Below are 19724 nucleotides of genomic sequence, written 5' to 3' on the forward strand. Positions count from 1 at the left end.
GTTTGTTCGATTTTTTAAATCGTTTGAAAGATTTAGGAAATCGTTTGTACGATTTGTTAAATCATTCGTACGATTTAGAAAATCGTTTGTACAATTTTTATTTCTTGTTATTACATGTAGAAGAAGCGTAGTAGAAAACCTTGCACAAGTAGGACAACGTATCCACGCTTAGTTTTAAAAAATGACACGATGAACGGCAGAGAAAAACTGATCAAGGGATATTTCAAGATGGGTTTTACTTTTTCGGAAATTGCACAGATCCTTTCGCAAACTCACCGAGTCTTTGTTCGTGAACGAACGTTGAAAAGGACAACAGCTAATAAGTTGGGACTGTTCATACGTAAAAATACAAATCCGACATAGGGGATGTAGCTCTTTTCATCGAGGAAACACTTGAATCATGTGGTGAATTGCATGGATACATGTGGTTGTACTGGAAAGCCATTATGGCAGGATTTACCGTTTCTCAAGAAGATATTCGATGTCTTCTTTCTATACAAGATCCGGAGGAAGTGTGTTTAATGAAAAGAAACAGATTAAGACGAAGATGGTACACTAACAAAGGTCCAAATTACGACAAGTGATCATAAAAACGTTGTGAATGTAATCGTTATATGATGGTTTACTAATTATAACATTACAACAATATTCACACAGATTTATTAACAAGATACAATTTATTATAAGTGTTTCTGTACCTGTTATAGTCAGCAGCGAAGGGAATTCTCTATAGCTTTACCAGGTTTCTTATCCAGTACGCTTCTGTTCCGAATCAGAAAAAAAAAATCGTTCAAACGATTTTTTAAATCGTACAAACGATTTTCTAAATCGTTTGAACGATTTAACAAATCGTACAAACGATTTGCTAAATCGTTTGAACGATTTAGAAAATCGTTTGAACGATTTAACAAATCGTTCGTACGATTTAACAAATCGTTCGTACGAATTAACAAATCGTTCAAACGATTTCACAAATCGTTCAAACGATTTTCTAAATCGTTCAAACGATTTAAAAAATCGTAAAAACGATTTTAAATTTTTTTCTCTACATTGTCAATATGGCACGAATACGCCGTCGTAAATATGGGTCTGTCATCTTTATCATACAATGAAGCGCATTGAAGTGGTAAAATTTTCCGTTAGGATGAAAAGTTCTGAGTCATGTTTTGAACGTCAATTATAACATAATGACACGCCCATATTTTTAGAAACGAGAAAGAAATATTCGTCCTAGTTTTAGGACACCCCATTCTTCGCGACAAGCATCATGAGTTACACTGAAACGGAGCTTTAAAAAAATTAGAAGAGGGAGTTAGAGACTCCCCGCTTCTGTAAAACACAAATTGCAACGAATATGTACATATTTTTGAACTTATCATGTCTATTGTAGTTACCACAACAACGTTAACAATATATGTTTCGGTCGAACACGTGTTTACTCGGTGTTTATTTAGATCTTCAATTTGATTGGCTATTATATTTATGGAAAACCTGTTCTACAGGTATTTGAAGAAACAACTTGACCGTTTTATCCATTTCTAAAGAAATGGGCGTGTCATAAGATGACAATAAACACTCTAAAGATAGCTCAAAACGTTCCATTCGAACGGAAAATTTTACCACTTCAATGCGCTTCATTGTAAATAATAACGAAACGGATTTGTACAAGTTTTAAAAAGTTGTTTCCGAATCTGATATTTGTACGGCTTAATTCTTGAATGTATTTTCTGCTTGTCATTTTCAAATAAAAAAAAAATGGTTTAAACTAAATGAAATGCAGTATTCAAGTCATAGGCAATTGTTTCCGTGTAGTAATTATTATTATACCATGGGTTAAAAATTTATTACCGAATGTGCCCGCGATTCCAGCTCAAAACATGCAAAAGTACATGTGAAATATGAAAGCCCTTCTAATTCAAGCTAATATCTCTAATGACCAAGTTTATATTAAATAGACTAACAGGCAGACAGCTAGACAATCTAACATACGAAGAGACAAATGAAATTTTAAAATGTCCCCTCGCTGTCGCGAAAGTTGGGGAACCTATAGATGGATCGGCCTGTATTTACATCGGGATCGGCTTTTAACGTAAAAAAGAGAAAGTAGCAGGCGCGCGTTGTTCCTCGTTGTTGATGCCTTGGAGGTAAAGTCACGTTAGAAAGACTACAAACAAGCTGGTATAAATATGTCTGAAGTTAACAAATTATCATCTTATCATAAACAATTCCTAAAACATATATTTAGTGCTAGAAAAATAACATTGACTCTATAAACCGTCAATAAAGTTGATGGACACAGTACTTTCACTTTGTCTGAAAATATCGACTACCACCGGCCTTGTTTTGGAAATAATTTTTCTTAGCACATAATATATTGAAACACAAGCCATGAAAAGGTATTTAACTCCGAATTACGAGTTATCAGGGGCTATCAGTGAAACCAAAACAAAATCTAATTGGCCTAATGGACTACAATAATATTTTTGATAATTTCAGAAAGTGGAATGTGAATAAACATTGACGATGGAAGATTTAAGAAGAAGGTTGGAGTTTGACAACGTGGTCATACAGAGACAGGTAAGATATATACCTCAAAACATCAGGGGATCCTCAGTCTGTTTATAGGCAAGAGAAACCAGACAATTGACTGCATTCACTTTTTAATGCCAAACAGTAAATCTGGAAATTTTTAATGTAGATAATTTTTTTTTAAAATTCTTAAACAATGAAATGCTTTCTTTGGTTGTTAATACATTAACTGATGTCACAGCTGTTGCAGAAAAAATTTACAACCCGCATAAGGAGGTTATGCAATTTTTTCTGCAATAGCTGCAATGTTATTTCTGTACTAACAATCAAAAACGGACATTTTATTGTTTATATTTATATTGATATAAATAATCATTAAATGTAGGATTAAAAAGAATAATTTTTAAATAATTGATGTACTCTGTACGTCATAGTATGCTTCATTGATGGAAAAGCCACTGATCAAGAAATCTGTACAGGTGATACATTGTTTGTCAGTGTTCATGAACTGATAAACTGCAACCGTTTTCTTAAGAAATAAAGAGAAAAAATTAAATGGATATAAATACATATGTATTTGAAAATAAACCCACAACAAAATATACTGTAAAAGCACAAATATTCGTGGGGGATTAAATTTCATTTATTTCGTTGTTAACAATTATCAACGAAATTAAATCCCACACGAAATTTTATATGATTATATATTGAATGGGGCTGCTTTCAAAACAACGAAATTTTATCCCCACGAAACTACTTCTGATGTTAAATCAACAAAATTTTATCCCCACGAAAATTTGTGCTTCTACAGTATATGTATATGTATATATATATATATATATATATACATATATATTGAGGTGTCTACTCACTTTCTTTGTTTATCATGATTATGTCACCTTAAGAAATAGCCCTGAGCATCAGAATACTCGAGCATATGCTTTCATCAGAAGAAGAATTAATATAGGACTGTGTGCATATATAACATATTATCTATAATTTTTTTTATAAGTTTGTATTATTTTTGGGAATTAAAGGGTAGGTTGGCTACTTTTGGTCACTTTGAGGGGATACATTCAATGCACAATGAAGTCTACATACAGCAAGGTGTTATAAATAAACGGTGAATACTGGTTAGCTCACCTGAGCCAAAGGCTCAAGTGAGCTTTTCTGATCACTTTTTGTCCGGCGTCCGTCTGTCTAGCTGTCCATCTGTCTGTAAACTTTTCACATTTTCGACTTCTTCTCAAGAACCACTGGGCCAATTTCAACCCAACTTGCCACAAAGCATTCTTGGGTGAAAGGGATTCAAGTTTGTTCAAATGAAGGGCCACACCCTCATTCAAGGGGAGATAATTGGGAATTAATGAAAATTTGGTGGTATGTTTTAAAAATCTTCTTCTCAAGAACCACTAAGCTTGGAGAGATGAAACTTATGGGGAAACATTCTCAGGTAGTGTAGATTCAAGTTTGTTCAAATCATGACCCCCGGGGGTAGGGCAGGGCCACAATGGCCGACCAAAGTTTTACATAGAAATATATAGGAAAATTCTTTAAAAACCTTCTTCTCAAGAATAGCAAAGCCATAATTGATCATATTTATATGTAAGCATCCTCAGGTAGTGTAGATTCAAGTTTGTTCAAATCATGCCCCCCCCCCCCCGGGGTAGGGCGGGGCCACAATGGCCGACCAAAGTTTTACATAGAAAGATGTAGGAAAATTCTTTTAAGATCGTCTTCTCAAGAATTGCAAAGCCAAATTGATCATATTTATATGGAAGCATCCTCAGGTAGTGTAGATTCAAGTTTGTTCAAATCATGACCCCCGGGTGTAGGGCGGGGCCACAATGGCGGACCAAAGTTTTTGCATAGAAATATATAGGAAAATTCTTTTAAAAATCTTCCTCTCAAGAATAGCAAAGCCATAATTGATAATATTTATATAGAAGCATCCTCAGGTAGTGTAGATTCAAGTTTGTTCAAATCATGACCCCCAAAGTAGGGCGGGGCAACAATGGCCAACCAAAGTTTTACATAAAAATATATAGGAAAATTCTTTAAAAATCTTCTTCTCAAGAATAGCAAAGCCAAAATTGATCAGATTTATATGGAAGCATCCTCAGGTAATGTAGATTCAAGTTTGTTCAAATCATGACCTCCTGGGGTAGGACGGAGCCACAATGGCCAACCAAAGTTTTACATAGAAATATGTAGGAAAATTCTTTAAAAATCATCTTCTCAAGAATTGCAAAGGCATGATTGGTCACGTGGCTACTTTTGGATTTAAACTTTTTAGCTCACCTGGGCCGAAGGCTCAAGAGAGCTTTTGTGATCACATTTTGTCCGGCGTCCGTCTGTCCGTCTAGCTGTCCGTCTGTCCGTCTGTCTGTCTGTAAACTTTTTCACATTTCCAACTTCTTCTCAAGAACCGCTGGGCCAATTTCAACCAAACTTGCCACAAAGTATCTTTGGGTGAAGGGGATTCAAGTTTGTTCAAATGAAGGGCCACGCCCTTATTCAAGGGGAGATAATTGGGAATTAATGAAAATTTAGTGGTATATTTTAAAAATCTTCTTCTCAAGAACCACTGTGCCAGGAAAGATGAAACTTATGGGGAAACATCCTCAGGTAGTGTAGATTGAAGTTTGTTCAAATCATGACCCCCCGGGTAAGGGCAGGGCCAAAATGGCCGACCAAGGTTTTACATAGAAATATATAGGAAAATTCTTTAAAAATCTTCTTCTCAAGAATGACAAAGCCATAATTCATCATATTTATATGGAAACATGCTCAGGTAGTGTAGATTCAAGTTTGTTCAAATCATGACCCCTGGGGGTAGGGCGGGGCCAAAATGGCCGACCAAAGTTTTACATAGAAATTATAGGAAAATTCTTTAAAAATCTTCTTCTCAAGAATGACAAAGCCATAATTGATCATATTTATATGGAAGCATGCTCAGGTAGTGTAGATTCAAGTTTGTTCAAATCATGACCCCCGGGGGTACATGTAGGGCGGGGCCAAAATTGCCGACCAAAGTTTTACATAGAAATTATAGGAAAATTCTTTAAAAATCTTCTTCTCAAGAATGACAAAGCCGTAATTGATCATATTTATATGGAAGCATGCTCAGGTAGTGTAGATTCAAATTTGTTCAAATCATGACCCCCGGGGGTAGGGCGGGGCCAAAATTGCCGACCAATGTTTTACATAGAAATATATAGGAAAATTCTTTAAAAATCTTCTTCTCAAGAATGACAAAGCCAAAATTCATCATATTTATATGGAAGCATGTTCAGGTAGTGTAGATTCAATTTTGTTCAAATCATGACCCCCGGGGGTAGAGCGGGGCCAAAATGGCCAACCAAAGTCTTACATAGAAATATATAGGAAAATTCTTTAAAAATCTTCTTCTCAAGAATGACAAAGCCATAATTCATCATATATATATGGAAGCATGCTCAGGTAGTGTAGATTCAAGTTTGTTCAAATCATGACCCCAGGGGGTAGGGCGGGGCCAAAATGGCCGACCAAGGTTTTACATAGAGATATATAGGAAAATTCTTTAAAAATCTTCTCAAGAATGACAAAGCCATAATTGATCTGATTTATATAGAAGCATCCTCAGGTAGTGTAGATTCAAGTTTGTTCAAATCATGACTCCCAAAGTAGGGCGGGGCAACAATGGCCAACCAAAGTTTTACATAAAAATATATAGGAAAATTCTTTAAAAATCTTCTTCTCAAGAATAGCAAAGCCAAAATTGATCAGATTTATATGGAAGCATCCTCAGGTAATGTAGATTCAAGTTTGTTCAAATCATGACCTCCTGGGGTAGGACGGAGCCACAATGGCCAACCAAAGTTTTACATAGAAATATGTAGGAAAATTCTTTAAAAATCATCTTCTCAAGAACTGCAAAGCCATGATTGGTCACGTGGCTACTTTTGGATTTAAACTTTTTAGTTCACCTGGGCCGAAGGCTCAAGAGAGCTTTTGTGATCACATTTTGTCCGGCGTCCGTCTGTCCGTCTAGCTGTCCGTCTGTCCGTCTGTCTGTAAACTTTTCACATTTTCGACTTCTTCTCAAGAACCGCTGGGCCAGTTTCAACCAAACTTGCCACAAAGTATCTTTGGGTGAAGGGGATTCAAGTTTGTTCAAATAAAGGGCCACGCCCTTATTCAAGGCGAGATAATTGGGAATTAATGAAAATTTAGTGGTATATTTTAAAAATCTTCTTCTCAAGAACCACTGTGCCAGGAAAGATGAAACTTATGGGGAAACATCCTCAGGTAGTGTAGATTGAAGTTTGTTCAAATCATGACCCCCCGGGTAAGGGCAGGGCCAAAATGGCCGACCAAGGTTTTACATAGAAATATATAGGAAAATTCTTTAAAAATCTTCTTCTCAAGAATGACAAAGCCATAATTCATCATATTTATATGGAAACATGCTCAGGTAGTGTAGATTCAAGTTTGTTCAAATCATGACCCCTGGGGGTAGGGCGGGGCCAAAATGGCCGACCAAAGTTTTACATAGAAATTATAGGAAAATTCTTTAAAAATCTTCTTCTCAAGAATGACAAAGCCATAATTGATCATATTTATATGGAAGCATGCTCAGGTAGTGTAGATTCAAGTTTGTTCAAATCATGACCCCCGGGGGTACATGTAGGGCGGGGCCAAAATTGCCGACCAAAGTTTTACATAGAAATTATAGGAAAATTCTTTAAAAATCTTCTTCTCAAGAATGACAAAGCCGTAATTGATCATATTTATATGGAAGCATGCTCAGGTAGTGTAGATTCAAATTTGTTCAAATCATGACCCCCGGGGGTAGGGCGGGGCCAAAATTGCTGACCAATGTTTTACATAGAAATATATAGGAAAATTCTTTAAAAATCTTCTTCTCAAGAATGACAAAGCCAAAATTCATCATATTTATATGGAAGCATGTTCAGGTAGTGTAGATTCAAGTTTGTTCAAATCATGACCCCCGGGGGTAGGGCGGGGCCAAAATAGCCGACCAAAGTTTTACATAGAAATATATAGGAAAATTCTTTAAAAATCTTCTTCTCAATCATTTTCTAAAAAATAGCAAATCCATGATTGGTCATGGGACTACTTTTGGATTTAAACCTTACAATAAAAAGCCATTTCATACTAGTCCTACCCTTGGTGCTCAGGTGAGCGATGTGGCCCATGGGCCTCTTGTCAATAATAAACCAATTTCTACTTTTTCCTAGCCACAGTGCTCAGGTGAGATGTGGCCCATTGGCCTCTTGTTTATTATGTCTTTTCTGATCACATTTTGTCCGTCATCTGTCTGTCCGTCTAGCTGTCTGTCTCTCCGTCTGTAAACTTTTCACATTTTCAACTTCTGCTCAAGAAGCACTGGGCCAATTTCAACCAAACTTGCCACAATGTATCCTTGGGTAAAGGGGATTCAAGTTTTTTCAAATGAAGGGCCACGCCCTCCTTAATGGGGAGATAATTGGGAATTAATGAAACTGTGTTGGTATGATTTAAAAATCTTCTTCTAAAGAACCACTGTGTCAGGAAAGATGAAACTTATGGGGAAACATCCTCAGGTAGTGTAGGTTCAAGTTTTTTCAAATCATGACCCCCGGGGGGAGGGCGGGGCCACAATGGCCGACCAAAGTTTTATATAGTAATATATAGGAAAATTCTTTAAAAATCTTCTTCTCAAGAATAGCAAAGCCATATTTGGTCATATTTATATGGAAGCATCCTCAGGTAGTATGTAGATTCAAGTTTGTTCAAATCATGACCCCCAGGGGCAGGGCGGGGCCACAATGGCCGACCAAAGTTTTATATAGAAATATATAGGAAAATTCTTTAAAAATCTTCTTCTCAAGAATAGCAAAGCCATAAATGATCATATTTATACGGAAGCATCCTCAGGTAGTGTAGATTCAAGTTTGTTCAAATCATGACCCAAGGGGGTAGGGTGGGGCCACAATGGCCGACCAAAGTTTTATATAGAAATATATAGGAAAATTCTTTAAAAATCTTCTTCTCAAGAATAGCAAAGCCATAATTGATCATATTTATATGGAAGCATCCTCAGGTAGTGTAGATTCAAGTTTGTTCAAATCATGACCGAAGGGGCTAGGGCGAGGCCACAATGACCGACCAAAGTTTTATATAGAAATATATATGAAAATTCTTTAAAAATCTTCTTTTCAAGAATAGCAAAGCCATAATTGATCATATTTATATGAAAGCATCCTCAGGTAGTGTAGATTCAAGTTTGTTCAAATCATGGCCCCTGGGGGTAGAGCGGGGCCACAATGGCCGACCAAAGTCCTACATAGACATAGGTAGCTGCAGATCTGTAGCTCTCCGAAAAAAATATTGATAGACCGGAGAGCTACAGTGCCACCCATTGAAAAAACTGTATATTTATTGCGCACAAAAAAATGCGCTCGGTTTTCGATTTATTTTCCCATGTTTTTAAAACTGCAATCTTAAAATATTACTAACCGTATGTTCCTAACACATTCTTTCGCTGTTTCCAAAACCAAACATTCCTCATTATTGTTGTTAATAGTCCTCCTGATCCTGATATTGTAGTCATCGAACATTTCTTTTATTTATACTGCCATTTTGGTTTCAAAGATAATTCGGTCGAATATGCTTCGTTCAGATGTCAACTACGAGAGTAATTGATAAAGGAGAGAGGAATTTTTTGGAATCTTCCCTTTTTTGCAGTTGAGGTAAGAATTTGGAAGAACTTATCAAGAACCGAGCGCATTTTTTTGTGCGCAATAAATATACAGTTTTTTCAATGGGTGGCACTGTAGCTCTCCGGTCTATCAATATTTTTTTCAGAGAGCTACAGATCTGCAGCTAAGACATAGGAAATTCTTTTAAAATCATCTTCTCAAGAATAGCAAAACCATGATTGGTCATGGGACTACTTTTGGATTTAAACTTTTCAATAATAAACCAATTTCTACTTTTTCCTAGCCACAGTGCTCAGGTGAGCGATGTGGCCCATGGGCCTCTTGTTTGATATATAGGTGTGTAGTAAATTTGTATGGACAGAATCTGATCATTTCAGACCAAAATAGCAATTTAAATTGAAGTGTTGTGACATTTGTAGTGACCAGTGAGCCCCTTTAATGAAGACAAAATTAACACGTACCTGTTTTTGCTTGCAAGTTTTTTTCATTAAAATTTCAAAATGTTAAGTCTGTTCAGACCACTCAAGACACCTGTCATTGTTATTCACATGTCTAGCAAGATGTCTTAAGTGAGAAAAGAAATTAAAAAAGAAATTAGTATGTATTTTTGAATGCATGACTTTTAATCACTCATAATGTAAATCATCACATTCCCATTAGCTAGTTGGGCTGTGAGTGCAGGCTCAATGATTGTCTATTTATTTAAATTGCTGGTCTTATTTTGTAATTAATTTACTTTCAACAAATTAAAAAAAAATTAATTAAGAGGCTGTCCACCGAAAACCCAGGCAATGGGTGGCACATCGCATGTCATGGATTTTAATTATTTTTTGCATGTAGACTTATTAAAGCAAGTGTTTACACATGACAACATCAAAAAATTTTATAGTGCTCCTCTAGTCCTAGTTTTGGTAAATTCTTAATTTTAAGTGCAAAAAGGTAAACATGAGGGTAAAAAAAAAATATTACGTTTTTATTTTGTTTTATATGTAACAGATACTCCAGAGGTGGAAGTGCCGATGAATATTATTTATAGAATAGACTTTTATCTTTTATTTTATGAATGAATAAGACTCCAATTTATACTTCTTTAGAAAACATTATCTGGTCCAAATTTGAGTTTAGCAGGTCAATGTTTAAATTCAGTATCCAATTTTAAATACGTTATAAAACCCAATACAATACAAGGACATATTTGTTTACTTATGTTTTTATGAATACAAAGTACAAACTTTTGGGCCATTTAATAAAATCATTGGGAAAAGGTATTTTGAAAGAAATAAAAGGAGTCAAATTTACTTATTTTTTATAGTTTTCACAAATGAAACCGATCCCGACCGAAATTGTATAAAGAAGAAAATACTAAAATAGTAATGTCAAATTTGGCTCTTTTGTTGTAATATGATTAAGAAACTACTTGATTTATTTTTTTTTAACATATTATATAGGTGGCAGTTGCCTTTCGTTTGATAAATTTATTAATTTTGCATTATTTTTGTTCGGGATCGGTTTTATTTCAATCGGGATCGGTTTTTACCGTAAATTTAGAAAAATTTCCTAAATTTGGCTCTTCATGTGTAATTTATCCGAAAAATGCTTGTCTGTTATTTCTTTTCAGTCAGTTTATTGTTTTTAAATGAGTGTAACCATAGATTCAAATGTATGTATTATTTAAATTACCCATGTCTTTTACTTACATGAAGATTACATGTAAAACATCTGATCTGATTGATTTCTTAATAGATACTAGGTATTTTGAAAAAAAAAGTATTTGTGCATGTATTATGCAACAACCAGAGCAGACAACTTTCTAGCTTCATTATTCATCTTATTTTCAAGTAAAACTTCTTTTTTATTTGTCTTAGGAATTAAAGAGTAAATTCTATCAGTAGCGAAATTAAAATTGCCGAAATGCAAGAAATATTTTTATGTGTACAGTCTCGACTTTATCCAAGTTTTTTCTTACCTGTCATCTGTAAAGCCTTTTCCCCTTTTACAAAATTTGATTTAATATAAATAAGAAATTAAGTTCTTTCATGTATAGTATAATTTTTCAAGAGCCAATAAATCGCAAGCAAGAAGCGCGGAAGGGGGGTGCGGGGTCATGGCATCATTATTTTTGAAAATTGATTTCATGAATGTTAAAACATTTTAGTATTGGTCAACATAGTCACAGGTTTATACTCCATATTAAATATGAGCATGTGATTGTTTCAATCGCTGAATAAAACTAAATAAATAAGATTAAAAAAAAAAAAAAAAAAATGTTTAACTAAACCACCTTCCGTTATAGTGTCAAATTATAGTCGGGAGTTCAGCAGTAAATTTCACTCAATAAATATATTTTTATAACTTATTTTTCAGGGTTTTTTTTTCATTTTTAATCGTACTGTAGATCGTTTATTTTGATTTGATTGCATAGATAAATGTATTTAAGTTTTTGTTTTTAGATTTACCAACTTCGTTGAATTAAATACATGTATTGTGTAAATCTAAAACATTCATCATTGATTCCCAATTCTATAAGAAATGTTCATTATAAACACTTCATTAATCATTTTAACGCATATCCTGGTAAATCAATTTTAAAAAATTAGTTCTCGGACATGTATAAAATTACTTATCAAAACGTCATCTTGCTGATACGCCGCCCGTGTACTGTGTAAAATACATTTTGATATTAAAATATTATTTAACATTTAGTAAAATGCACTCTGAAGAGTAATTAAACAGAAAAAGAGAAACCATTTAAAAAAAAATATTTTTCTTTACACTTTACGCAAAGAATTTACGAACTTCTCTGGAAAACTTGTAACTATTTCATTGTGACGCAATATTATGACGTCACTGATACATCAATGGAAACGTGATTTAACCTGAATATTATAGCCAATTTTAATCTAAATATTATGTTTGGAGGCGAAAATGAATTATTTTTTGAAAATAAATTATTTATTTCTTGTTTAATAATTTTCTTTAGCGTATCGATTCTAAATATTTCACTAGAATTCCGATGAAAATGTGTTTAGCAGATTTACCGATTCCACGGGAGATAACTCTTGCATCGCAAATTTTCATTAAAACGTCTATATATTTTGCCAGAAAACTTCTATTAAAATTGTTTATCGCAATGATTTTATTTTTTAAACAAAAAGATGAAATATTTCTAGATTTATTTAAGTGTGAATTATAGTCCTGTTAAAATTGTATTAGAAATTACAGCTCTTTGTTTCTTACCTACTTTCAATGGTTTATATAGGGGAATTCAAAAACACAAAACACAAGGATATTTTATTAAATAAGCAATTTTCAAACAAATCTTCAGTCACATTATTCCTTTTAGACTAGATTGATATTGTTTTTAATAAAATATCAAATATTCCTCACATTCGATGTGCCGCCTCTTAATACAATACTGCCTTGTTTTTCGGTGGACTGCCTCTTAATTAAATAGCCTCAAGTACAAAGTTATTTATTTGAAATACCCACAAGTACAAAGTTATTTATTTGAAATACCCACATTAGTACAAAATATGAAGATAACAAACAGTAATCAAGTTGAAAAGTCCATTGAAATCATAGAGATTTAAAAAAAAAGGTGGGCTCAGGTGCCATGAAGAAGTAAGCATCCCCTGTTAACATGTGACACTCACTGTGCTCTCCTTATGGTTAACTGAATGAAAAACATCCATAGACAATTCAGTTTGAAAATAACAGAATAACATTTTTTCTCTGAATTTAAAATTAAGTTTTTGGATATTTGTTAGATAACAAATAAATAGCTTTTCATAGGCTTGCTAAAGAAGAATAATCTTCACTCTTGTATAAACCACGGATTGATAAATACAAAAACTGAAATTAAACAGTTTTAATATCCTTAAAATTAAAAAAATATATATATTACAAAATGGCTGAAAAAGGTTAAGGTCAGGTGCATTTTCAGTTGGTTGGTAGGCAACTTCAAACAAATAAATTGTTATTTTAGGCCCCTGATAAGTCTTTTTCAATCATGCATTAGTGACATACTAGCCCAGAGGGAAAGTGAAAGGTATGGATGGACCAGTAGAATTTTAAGTTGATAGCACAAATGACTTGTAAGTCAAAACAATATTTTGAGCCCTGTATTGATATCTTTCTATTATAAAATATATAAATATAAAAAACATGAGTTACACTCCTTGTTGTCTTTATTTTTGATAAAGGTCTGTATTGAATAAGCAATATAGGAATGAATACGAATACTGTAGATCACTAAATTTTCGCGACACCTTATTTTTGCGAGATTGCCTTTGACTCTTTGTTAGCGAGACATAATTTTCATGAATAGTTGTTATTCCTTTATTTATTCATAAGGAATACTTTAATACGCAAGAATTTAATTTTCGCAAACGCATTGTCTCAAGTAATTATGCAAAAATAAAGTTCTCGCGAATAAAAAGTGATTTACAGTATTGTAAACTGATAAAACATTTTCAATATATCTGTAACAACATGTGAAATTGAAGACCAATTTGATTAAAATCAGACCCTCGATGCTCTTTTTAGGTCACCTGAGTAAACTCAGGTGACCTATTGCTATCTGTTTTTGTCCGTCGTCGTCCGTCGTCTGTCGTCCGTCGTCCGTCGTGCGTTAACATTTAAACATTTTCAGCTTCTTCTCTGAAACCGCTGAACCAATTTCAACCAATTTTGGCATATAGCATCTATGCGTGAAGGGGAACAAAAATTGTGAATTTCGTGGTCCCTGCCCCCCTGGGGCCTGGGGGGTGGGGCAAAAACCACTAAAATTAGTGCAATCTTTAAAAATCTTCTTCTTTACTCCTGGACATCAAACAGTCAAACTGTTGGTATGATTGTAATCAGCATTAAGTCCTCTACCAAAATTGTGAAATTCATGGCCCCAGGGTCAGGGGTTCTGGTGTTAGGGCGGGGCTCTATTGGTTATATAGTGAAAATGCATTAAATCTTTGAAAATCTTCTTCTCTGCTCCTGGGTATTAAATAAACTTGTTAAGTTCATAGTTATGATGAGCAAGAGTGCCTCTACCAGAATTGTGAATTTTATGGCCCCAGGGTCAGGGGTTATGGTGTTAGGGCGGGGCTCTATTGATTACCGTATATACTCGCCTATAAGTCGGTCCGCCTATAAGTCGGTTGTATTTTTTTAGGTTATTTTGCTGGTATTTGTCATTGACCCGCATATAAGTCGGTAAAAATTTTTGCCTGAATCAGATGACGGTTTCTGATAAATGTTCTGATGTTTTAACTTGATATCAATTAATATTTTTTAAAATGGATACGATATTTAACTTTAAATCATTAAAAAAGTAAATAATGCCCTCTAAAAGGACAAAAATAAAATCATTAAATGCATGTATTATGAACTTTACGTTTGATATTAGAGTACACAAATGATATAATGTATCAAGAATTTGCTCAACGATAGCTCTTGAAAATTTTTTATAGAATACAAGAATTCGCCATCCAGAAAAATACCAGACCTTTTATGACTCGCCTATAAGTCGGACATAGACTTTTGGACTAAAATTTAACTCCCAAAAAACCGACTTATAGGCGAGTATATACGGTATATAGTGAAAATGCATTAAATCTTTGAAAATCTTCTTCTCTGCTCCTAGGTATTAAATAAACTAACTAAGTACATAGTTATGATGAGCAAGAGTGTCTCTACCAAAATTGTGAAATTCATGGCCCCAGGGTCAGGGGTTCTAGTGTTAGGGCTTGGCTCTATTGATAATATAATGAAAATGCATTAAATCTTTGAAAATCTTCTTCTCTGCTCCTAGGTATTAAATAAACTAACTAAGTACATAGTTATGATGAGCAAGAGTGCCTCTACCAAAATTGTGAAATTCATGGCCCCAGGGTCAGGGGTTCTGGTGTTAGGGCGTGACTCTATTGATTATATAGTGAAAATATATTAAATCTTTGAAAATCTTCTTCTCTGCTCCTAGGTATTAAATAAACTTATTAAGTTCATAGTTATGATGAGCAAGAGTGCCTCTACCAAAATTGTGAAATTCATGGCCCTAGGGTCAGGGGTTCTGGTGTTAGGGCGTGACTCTATTGATTATATAGTGAAAATACATTAAATCTTTGAAAATCTTCTTCTCTGCTCCTAGGTATTAAATAAACTTATTAAGTTCATAGTTATGATGAGCAAGAGTGCCTCTACCAAAATTGTGAATTTTATGGCCCCAGGGTCAGGGGTTCTGGTGTTAGGGCGGGGCTCTATAATGATTATATAGTGAAAATACATTACATCTATTACATCTATAAAAAAATCTTTTTCTCTAATTCTGGGTAATAAGCAGATGAACTATTTATTTAGTTATGATGGGTTCCTCTTCCAGAATTGCGAATTTCAAGGCCCCTGGGTCAGGGATACCAAAATGGGGGGGGGGGGTCTCTACTTATATACTGAAAATGAATTGTTTGAAATCTACTCCTTGGTATTAATCAAGTAATTTTGATAAGCAAGTGTGCCTTTTCAAAAATTGTGCAATGTGTAGACTTAGGGTCAGGAGTTCATGTGTGGTAGGAGCACTCCTGATTATTGCTGAATATTACGCTGAATATTACTGATTAGTTGACATACATTTTTGTTCCCCAACCCTGCTTATGGGTATTAAGTAATCAAACTAAACAATTGCTAAGTGTAAAGTTATGATTAGCAATGGTGCCTCTTTCAAAATTGTGAATGCCATAGCATCTAGCTTAAAACATAAACCAAATTCAATCATTTGAAAGTTGTTGCATGATGCTCAGGTGACCTATAAGGCCCGTGGGCCTCTTGTTCTTAAAGATATGTTGTTTCGTTAAAAAAAAAAAGAAGAGTATTGAGGATCTTACTTTAATCAGATTGATCTAAGACCAAAGCAAGTGTTTTCCTCCTTTTCCTTCTTTTAAAGTCACTGTGTAACTTTCCAATTCACATACAGGAAAATGATTTGATGAACATTAAAACTCAGAGAGAAACAGCTGTCTGTAGTATCATATTTATTTTGTATAATAGACTTTAGGATTCAATGAATCACTAATCAGTGGTTCAAAAGTAAAACTACCTGTCTCATGAACAATGGAGAAGTGGTCAGGTTAATTATTTTTTATTTCCAAAAATAAAGAAAAGAAAAAGAAAAATTTTTTGATCAGCAAGAATTTGTATTGGTAAGGTAGTTTTCTTACAAAGTTTAGATAACACCCACTTAAAGCTTTGTGACGACTTCTGAAAGTCATGATTCACATCCTGTTTTGTTACAGGAATCAATATGGGTTAATAGAAGTATACTTTAGTCTTCAGAATAATTGTGTTAACATACTGACTACTGCAGACGTATATTTTTCCACTCGGGATTAATTTACGTTATGAAAGGTCAAGTCACAGTTTTCCTGTGGAAATTTGTCACAGTGTACTAACAGTACAATGACAGTCTAAGAAAATTTGTGTAATTTTCTACCCACATTTAAAAGAAATTTTGATTCCACATACTTATAACACTGTTGAAAAAATTTTGTTAATAGCACACATATCAAAATCAGGAATTCACATGTATACTTAGTTTAAGGGGGCCGACTGAAGTTTTCATTGCGCAATTTTTCGCGCATCATAGTAAAATGAAGCGTATTTACTGTTTTAATTGAACTTTTTTAGCTTAATTATCAAAATTAAACAAAATTAAGAAATTATAGGTATAAAAATGTAATAAAATTTGATATAACTGATTTCTTTATCCGATTTTGCAATTGATAGGTAGGTCATGACGTTGTTGCAGTGTGTTTTTGACGTTATGATAATCTGTACCTCTTAAAGAAAGGGGTAATAAAAATATTATTAAAGAAAAAGTAATAAACATACGCTCTTGAAATTTAAAACATAAAAATTTGAGAATATTTCCAATATTTTTATTATATTTTCATGTGAATCCATTGTGTACGTCATATTTTGTAGTACTCTATAAAAATAGTAAAATTTGCTAATTTGTTGCATTTTGAGATGCCCCCTCTGGTAACAAGACGGTAGAATTTTTGGTTTCTCACATATATTGTATAATATAGTATTACTCATCAAATATTATAGTTTGAACAAAATGTCTATTGTAGTATTTGTATAATTTGCTTTGAAGTGCTAAAAATTGGCATTTTCCTATATAATCCTATAGTACTAAATGTACCTGTATTTTGAGACGGTCCCTCAAAAATACCTGGATGGTAGATTTCCCCCAAACTTTGCATGTACACTGAAGATAATGTAAGTTTATATATATGGTATAAAAATGAAGAGTTTCGCTATTGTAGTTTTCACACAATAAAACAATAGTCGGCCCCCTTAAATCTCCCTATCTTAACAATTTTTAAGAAAGGCAAAAACATTTGACTGATTTGTAATGGAAACCAAGAAATAAATATGTCGTGGCCAAGGCAAATAAATTTAAAATTAAAAATTCGTGTTCAAAATTAAATAATAAAAGACATTGAAGTAAAAGAAAACAGGGGATCCAATGGATCCAAAACAATTGTTTCAGTCTTGGCCTTGCTTTATAGGAAAATATTTTTTTTTCAAAGAACACCCCCCCTGTTATTTCCATATGAATTATAAATCATATTTTGGCTGCATTTTAGCCTTAAAGGGGCATAGTCTTGAACAAATTGAACACATCCATGAAGCGTAAACTGTTTTTGTAAACATGCAGGTCTTGAGCTCTGTTATTGTCAGAATGTGTTGATCAAATATGTCCTGAACTTTGTAGTTTCAATAAATTCCAGTAAATGTTAATGTTTACCTTTTACTGGGTGTTTTTTTAATTTGTTAAAATCTACACACATCACTGAGCATGGACTGACAATACTGGTAAGTCAGGTTTGCTTTCTCACATTTCTGATTTTTCTGGATAACTGTTTCAAGATTTCTCATTAGTACACGACAAAATTTGAGAAAATATGAATTTCAAAACTGTTTCTTACTTGTCCTTTTGAAGAGTCAAGACTGTACAGAAAATGAATCAAATGCTAGATATCTTAAGTTTCTAAAAGGAGTCCATTTTCAACTTCATGCATGATTACAAGTCATAATTAAGCTAAACTTATATAGATTAACCTAAGGTCTTAGAATACTTAGGATGCATCACGCCAAAGTGTTTCTTTTCACTCTCTTTTTGAGTCGAACATTCACACTGGCATAAAGCAACACCTCATTTCATTGGCTGACCTTTTTAAATCTGATTGTCCAGGGGGTGGATGCCAATTAGTGTATCGAATAGCCAATTACATTGTTTCGTCCTGCAAAGAGGTGGAGCTTAAGTCATCTCATCGTTGTCAACAACAGTTTAAAGTTCCTGATATTATTAATTTCTTAACCAATGAGAATCTATTTGCCGTTTGACAGGCGGTAAATGTAGCACCAAGAATGCCACGCCTTACTGAAAGTCCAAACTAAGCTGGAAATGGTTCTAAAAATACAAATCACGTGGTAGTTTTTTGTAAATTTTGTACTACAATAGAAAAAGCTAAACCAATTCAATCATATATTGGTTCTGCCTACTACGATTTAATTGGATGGCAATTGTCAATTACTTTGTTACTTACTTACCCATTGTCATGTATATGTTATTTGGGTTTTAACTAATCAGCAATCAGAAAGAGAGTCAATGAACTAATTTTTAAGAATGGAGCAAAGAAAAGCTCAAAATCTCATGTAATGTGAAAAGAAACACATTGGTGCAATGCATAATATAATAAGTTATGTTAGGAATGCTGTGTATGCCCTAGTTTTCCAGGTTTGAACTTCTTTGGGAAACCTCTATTAAATCAGTACTCTTTGATCCTTTTACTGGTGATGGTCCAGTTGAAGTATTTTTGATTAGATTAAACTTTTTACTTGTCAATATGTATGGTAATTTAATATTTTAAAAATCAAATGCATGAGTGTATTTAAAATTTTATTTGAAAAGAAAAAAATGTTCTCTTGCATTCTGAAGCTATGACATGCAAGACAGCACCCTAATAATTGTTAACTAATAATAAAGGACATCCTGGTGCTAAATATTTACTGTGTAATTGAGTGTATTCCTGGTCTTTTATGTTGCATATTGGCATCATCGGAGGCCATTGGTTTACTTTCCGGTGATTTGTGCAAGGTACCATAATGGGAGTCCAAAAACACAAAAGGCTTTCAATTATGTGTTTAATTGGTGTGTTCAGAATCTATCATCAATAATTCAAAGAGCTTCAAAGTCCTCCAGCATACTGTCAACACAATAGAGTCAGATAGAGACTCTCCTGGGACAAATCAAATTGGAGGAAGTAATCAAAATTCTTAATGATTATCTTCAATACTACTGGGGTTTTTGATTTATTGTTCTTATCAATTCAAGTAAAGAAATGTATAAATGTTACGTGATAAACTGAGTGGCTGAAAAAAAGATCACCAGCCTGTGCTTTAACTAATACACTGCAAACAAAGCATCAGTTT

The 19724-nt window shown here is 33.7% G+C and overlaps 1 protein-coding gene across 1 annotated transcript in view; it reads left to right on the forward strand.

Moving 5' to 3' along the window:
- Positions 1-2098: 2098 nt before the first annotated feature.
- LOC134278036 (uncharacterized) overlaps positions 2099-19724 on the forward strand; it is a 37467-nt gene continuing 19841 nt past the window's right edge. Inside the window, exons 1-2 of the mRNA XM_062760351.1 lie at positions 2099-2178; positions 2497-2577. Coding sequence (XP_062616335.1) covers positions 2524-2577 — 54 coding nt within the window. The 5' untranslated portion in view covers positions 2099-2178; positions 2497-2523. The remainder of the gene's footprint in view (positions 2179-2496; positions 2578-19724) is intronic.

Source organism: Saccostrea cucullata, unplaced genomic scaffold (assembly GCF_032062105.1).
Source record: "Saccostrea cucullata isolate Sc308-1 unplaced genomic scaffold, CSIRO_AGI_Scuc_v1 ctg390, whole genome shotgun sequence".
Taxonomy (NCBI): domain Eukaryota; kingdom Metazoa; phylum Mollusca; class Bivalvia; order Ostreida; family Ostreidae; genus Saccostrea; species Saccostrea cuccullata.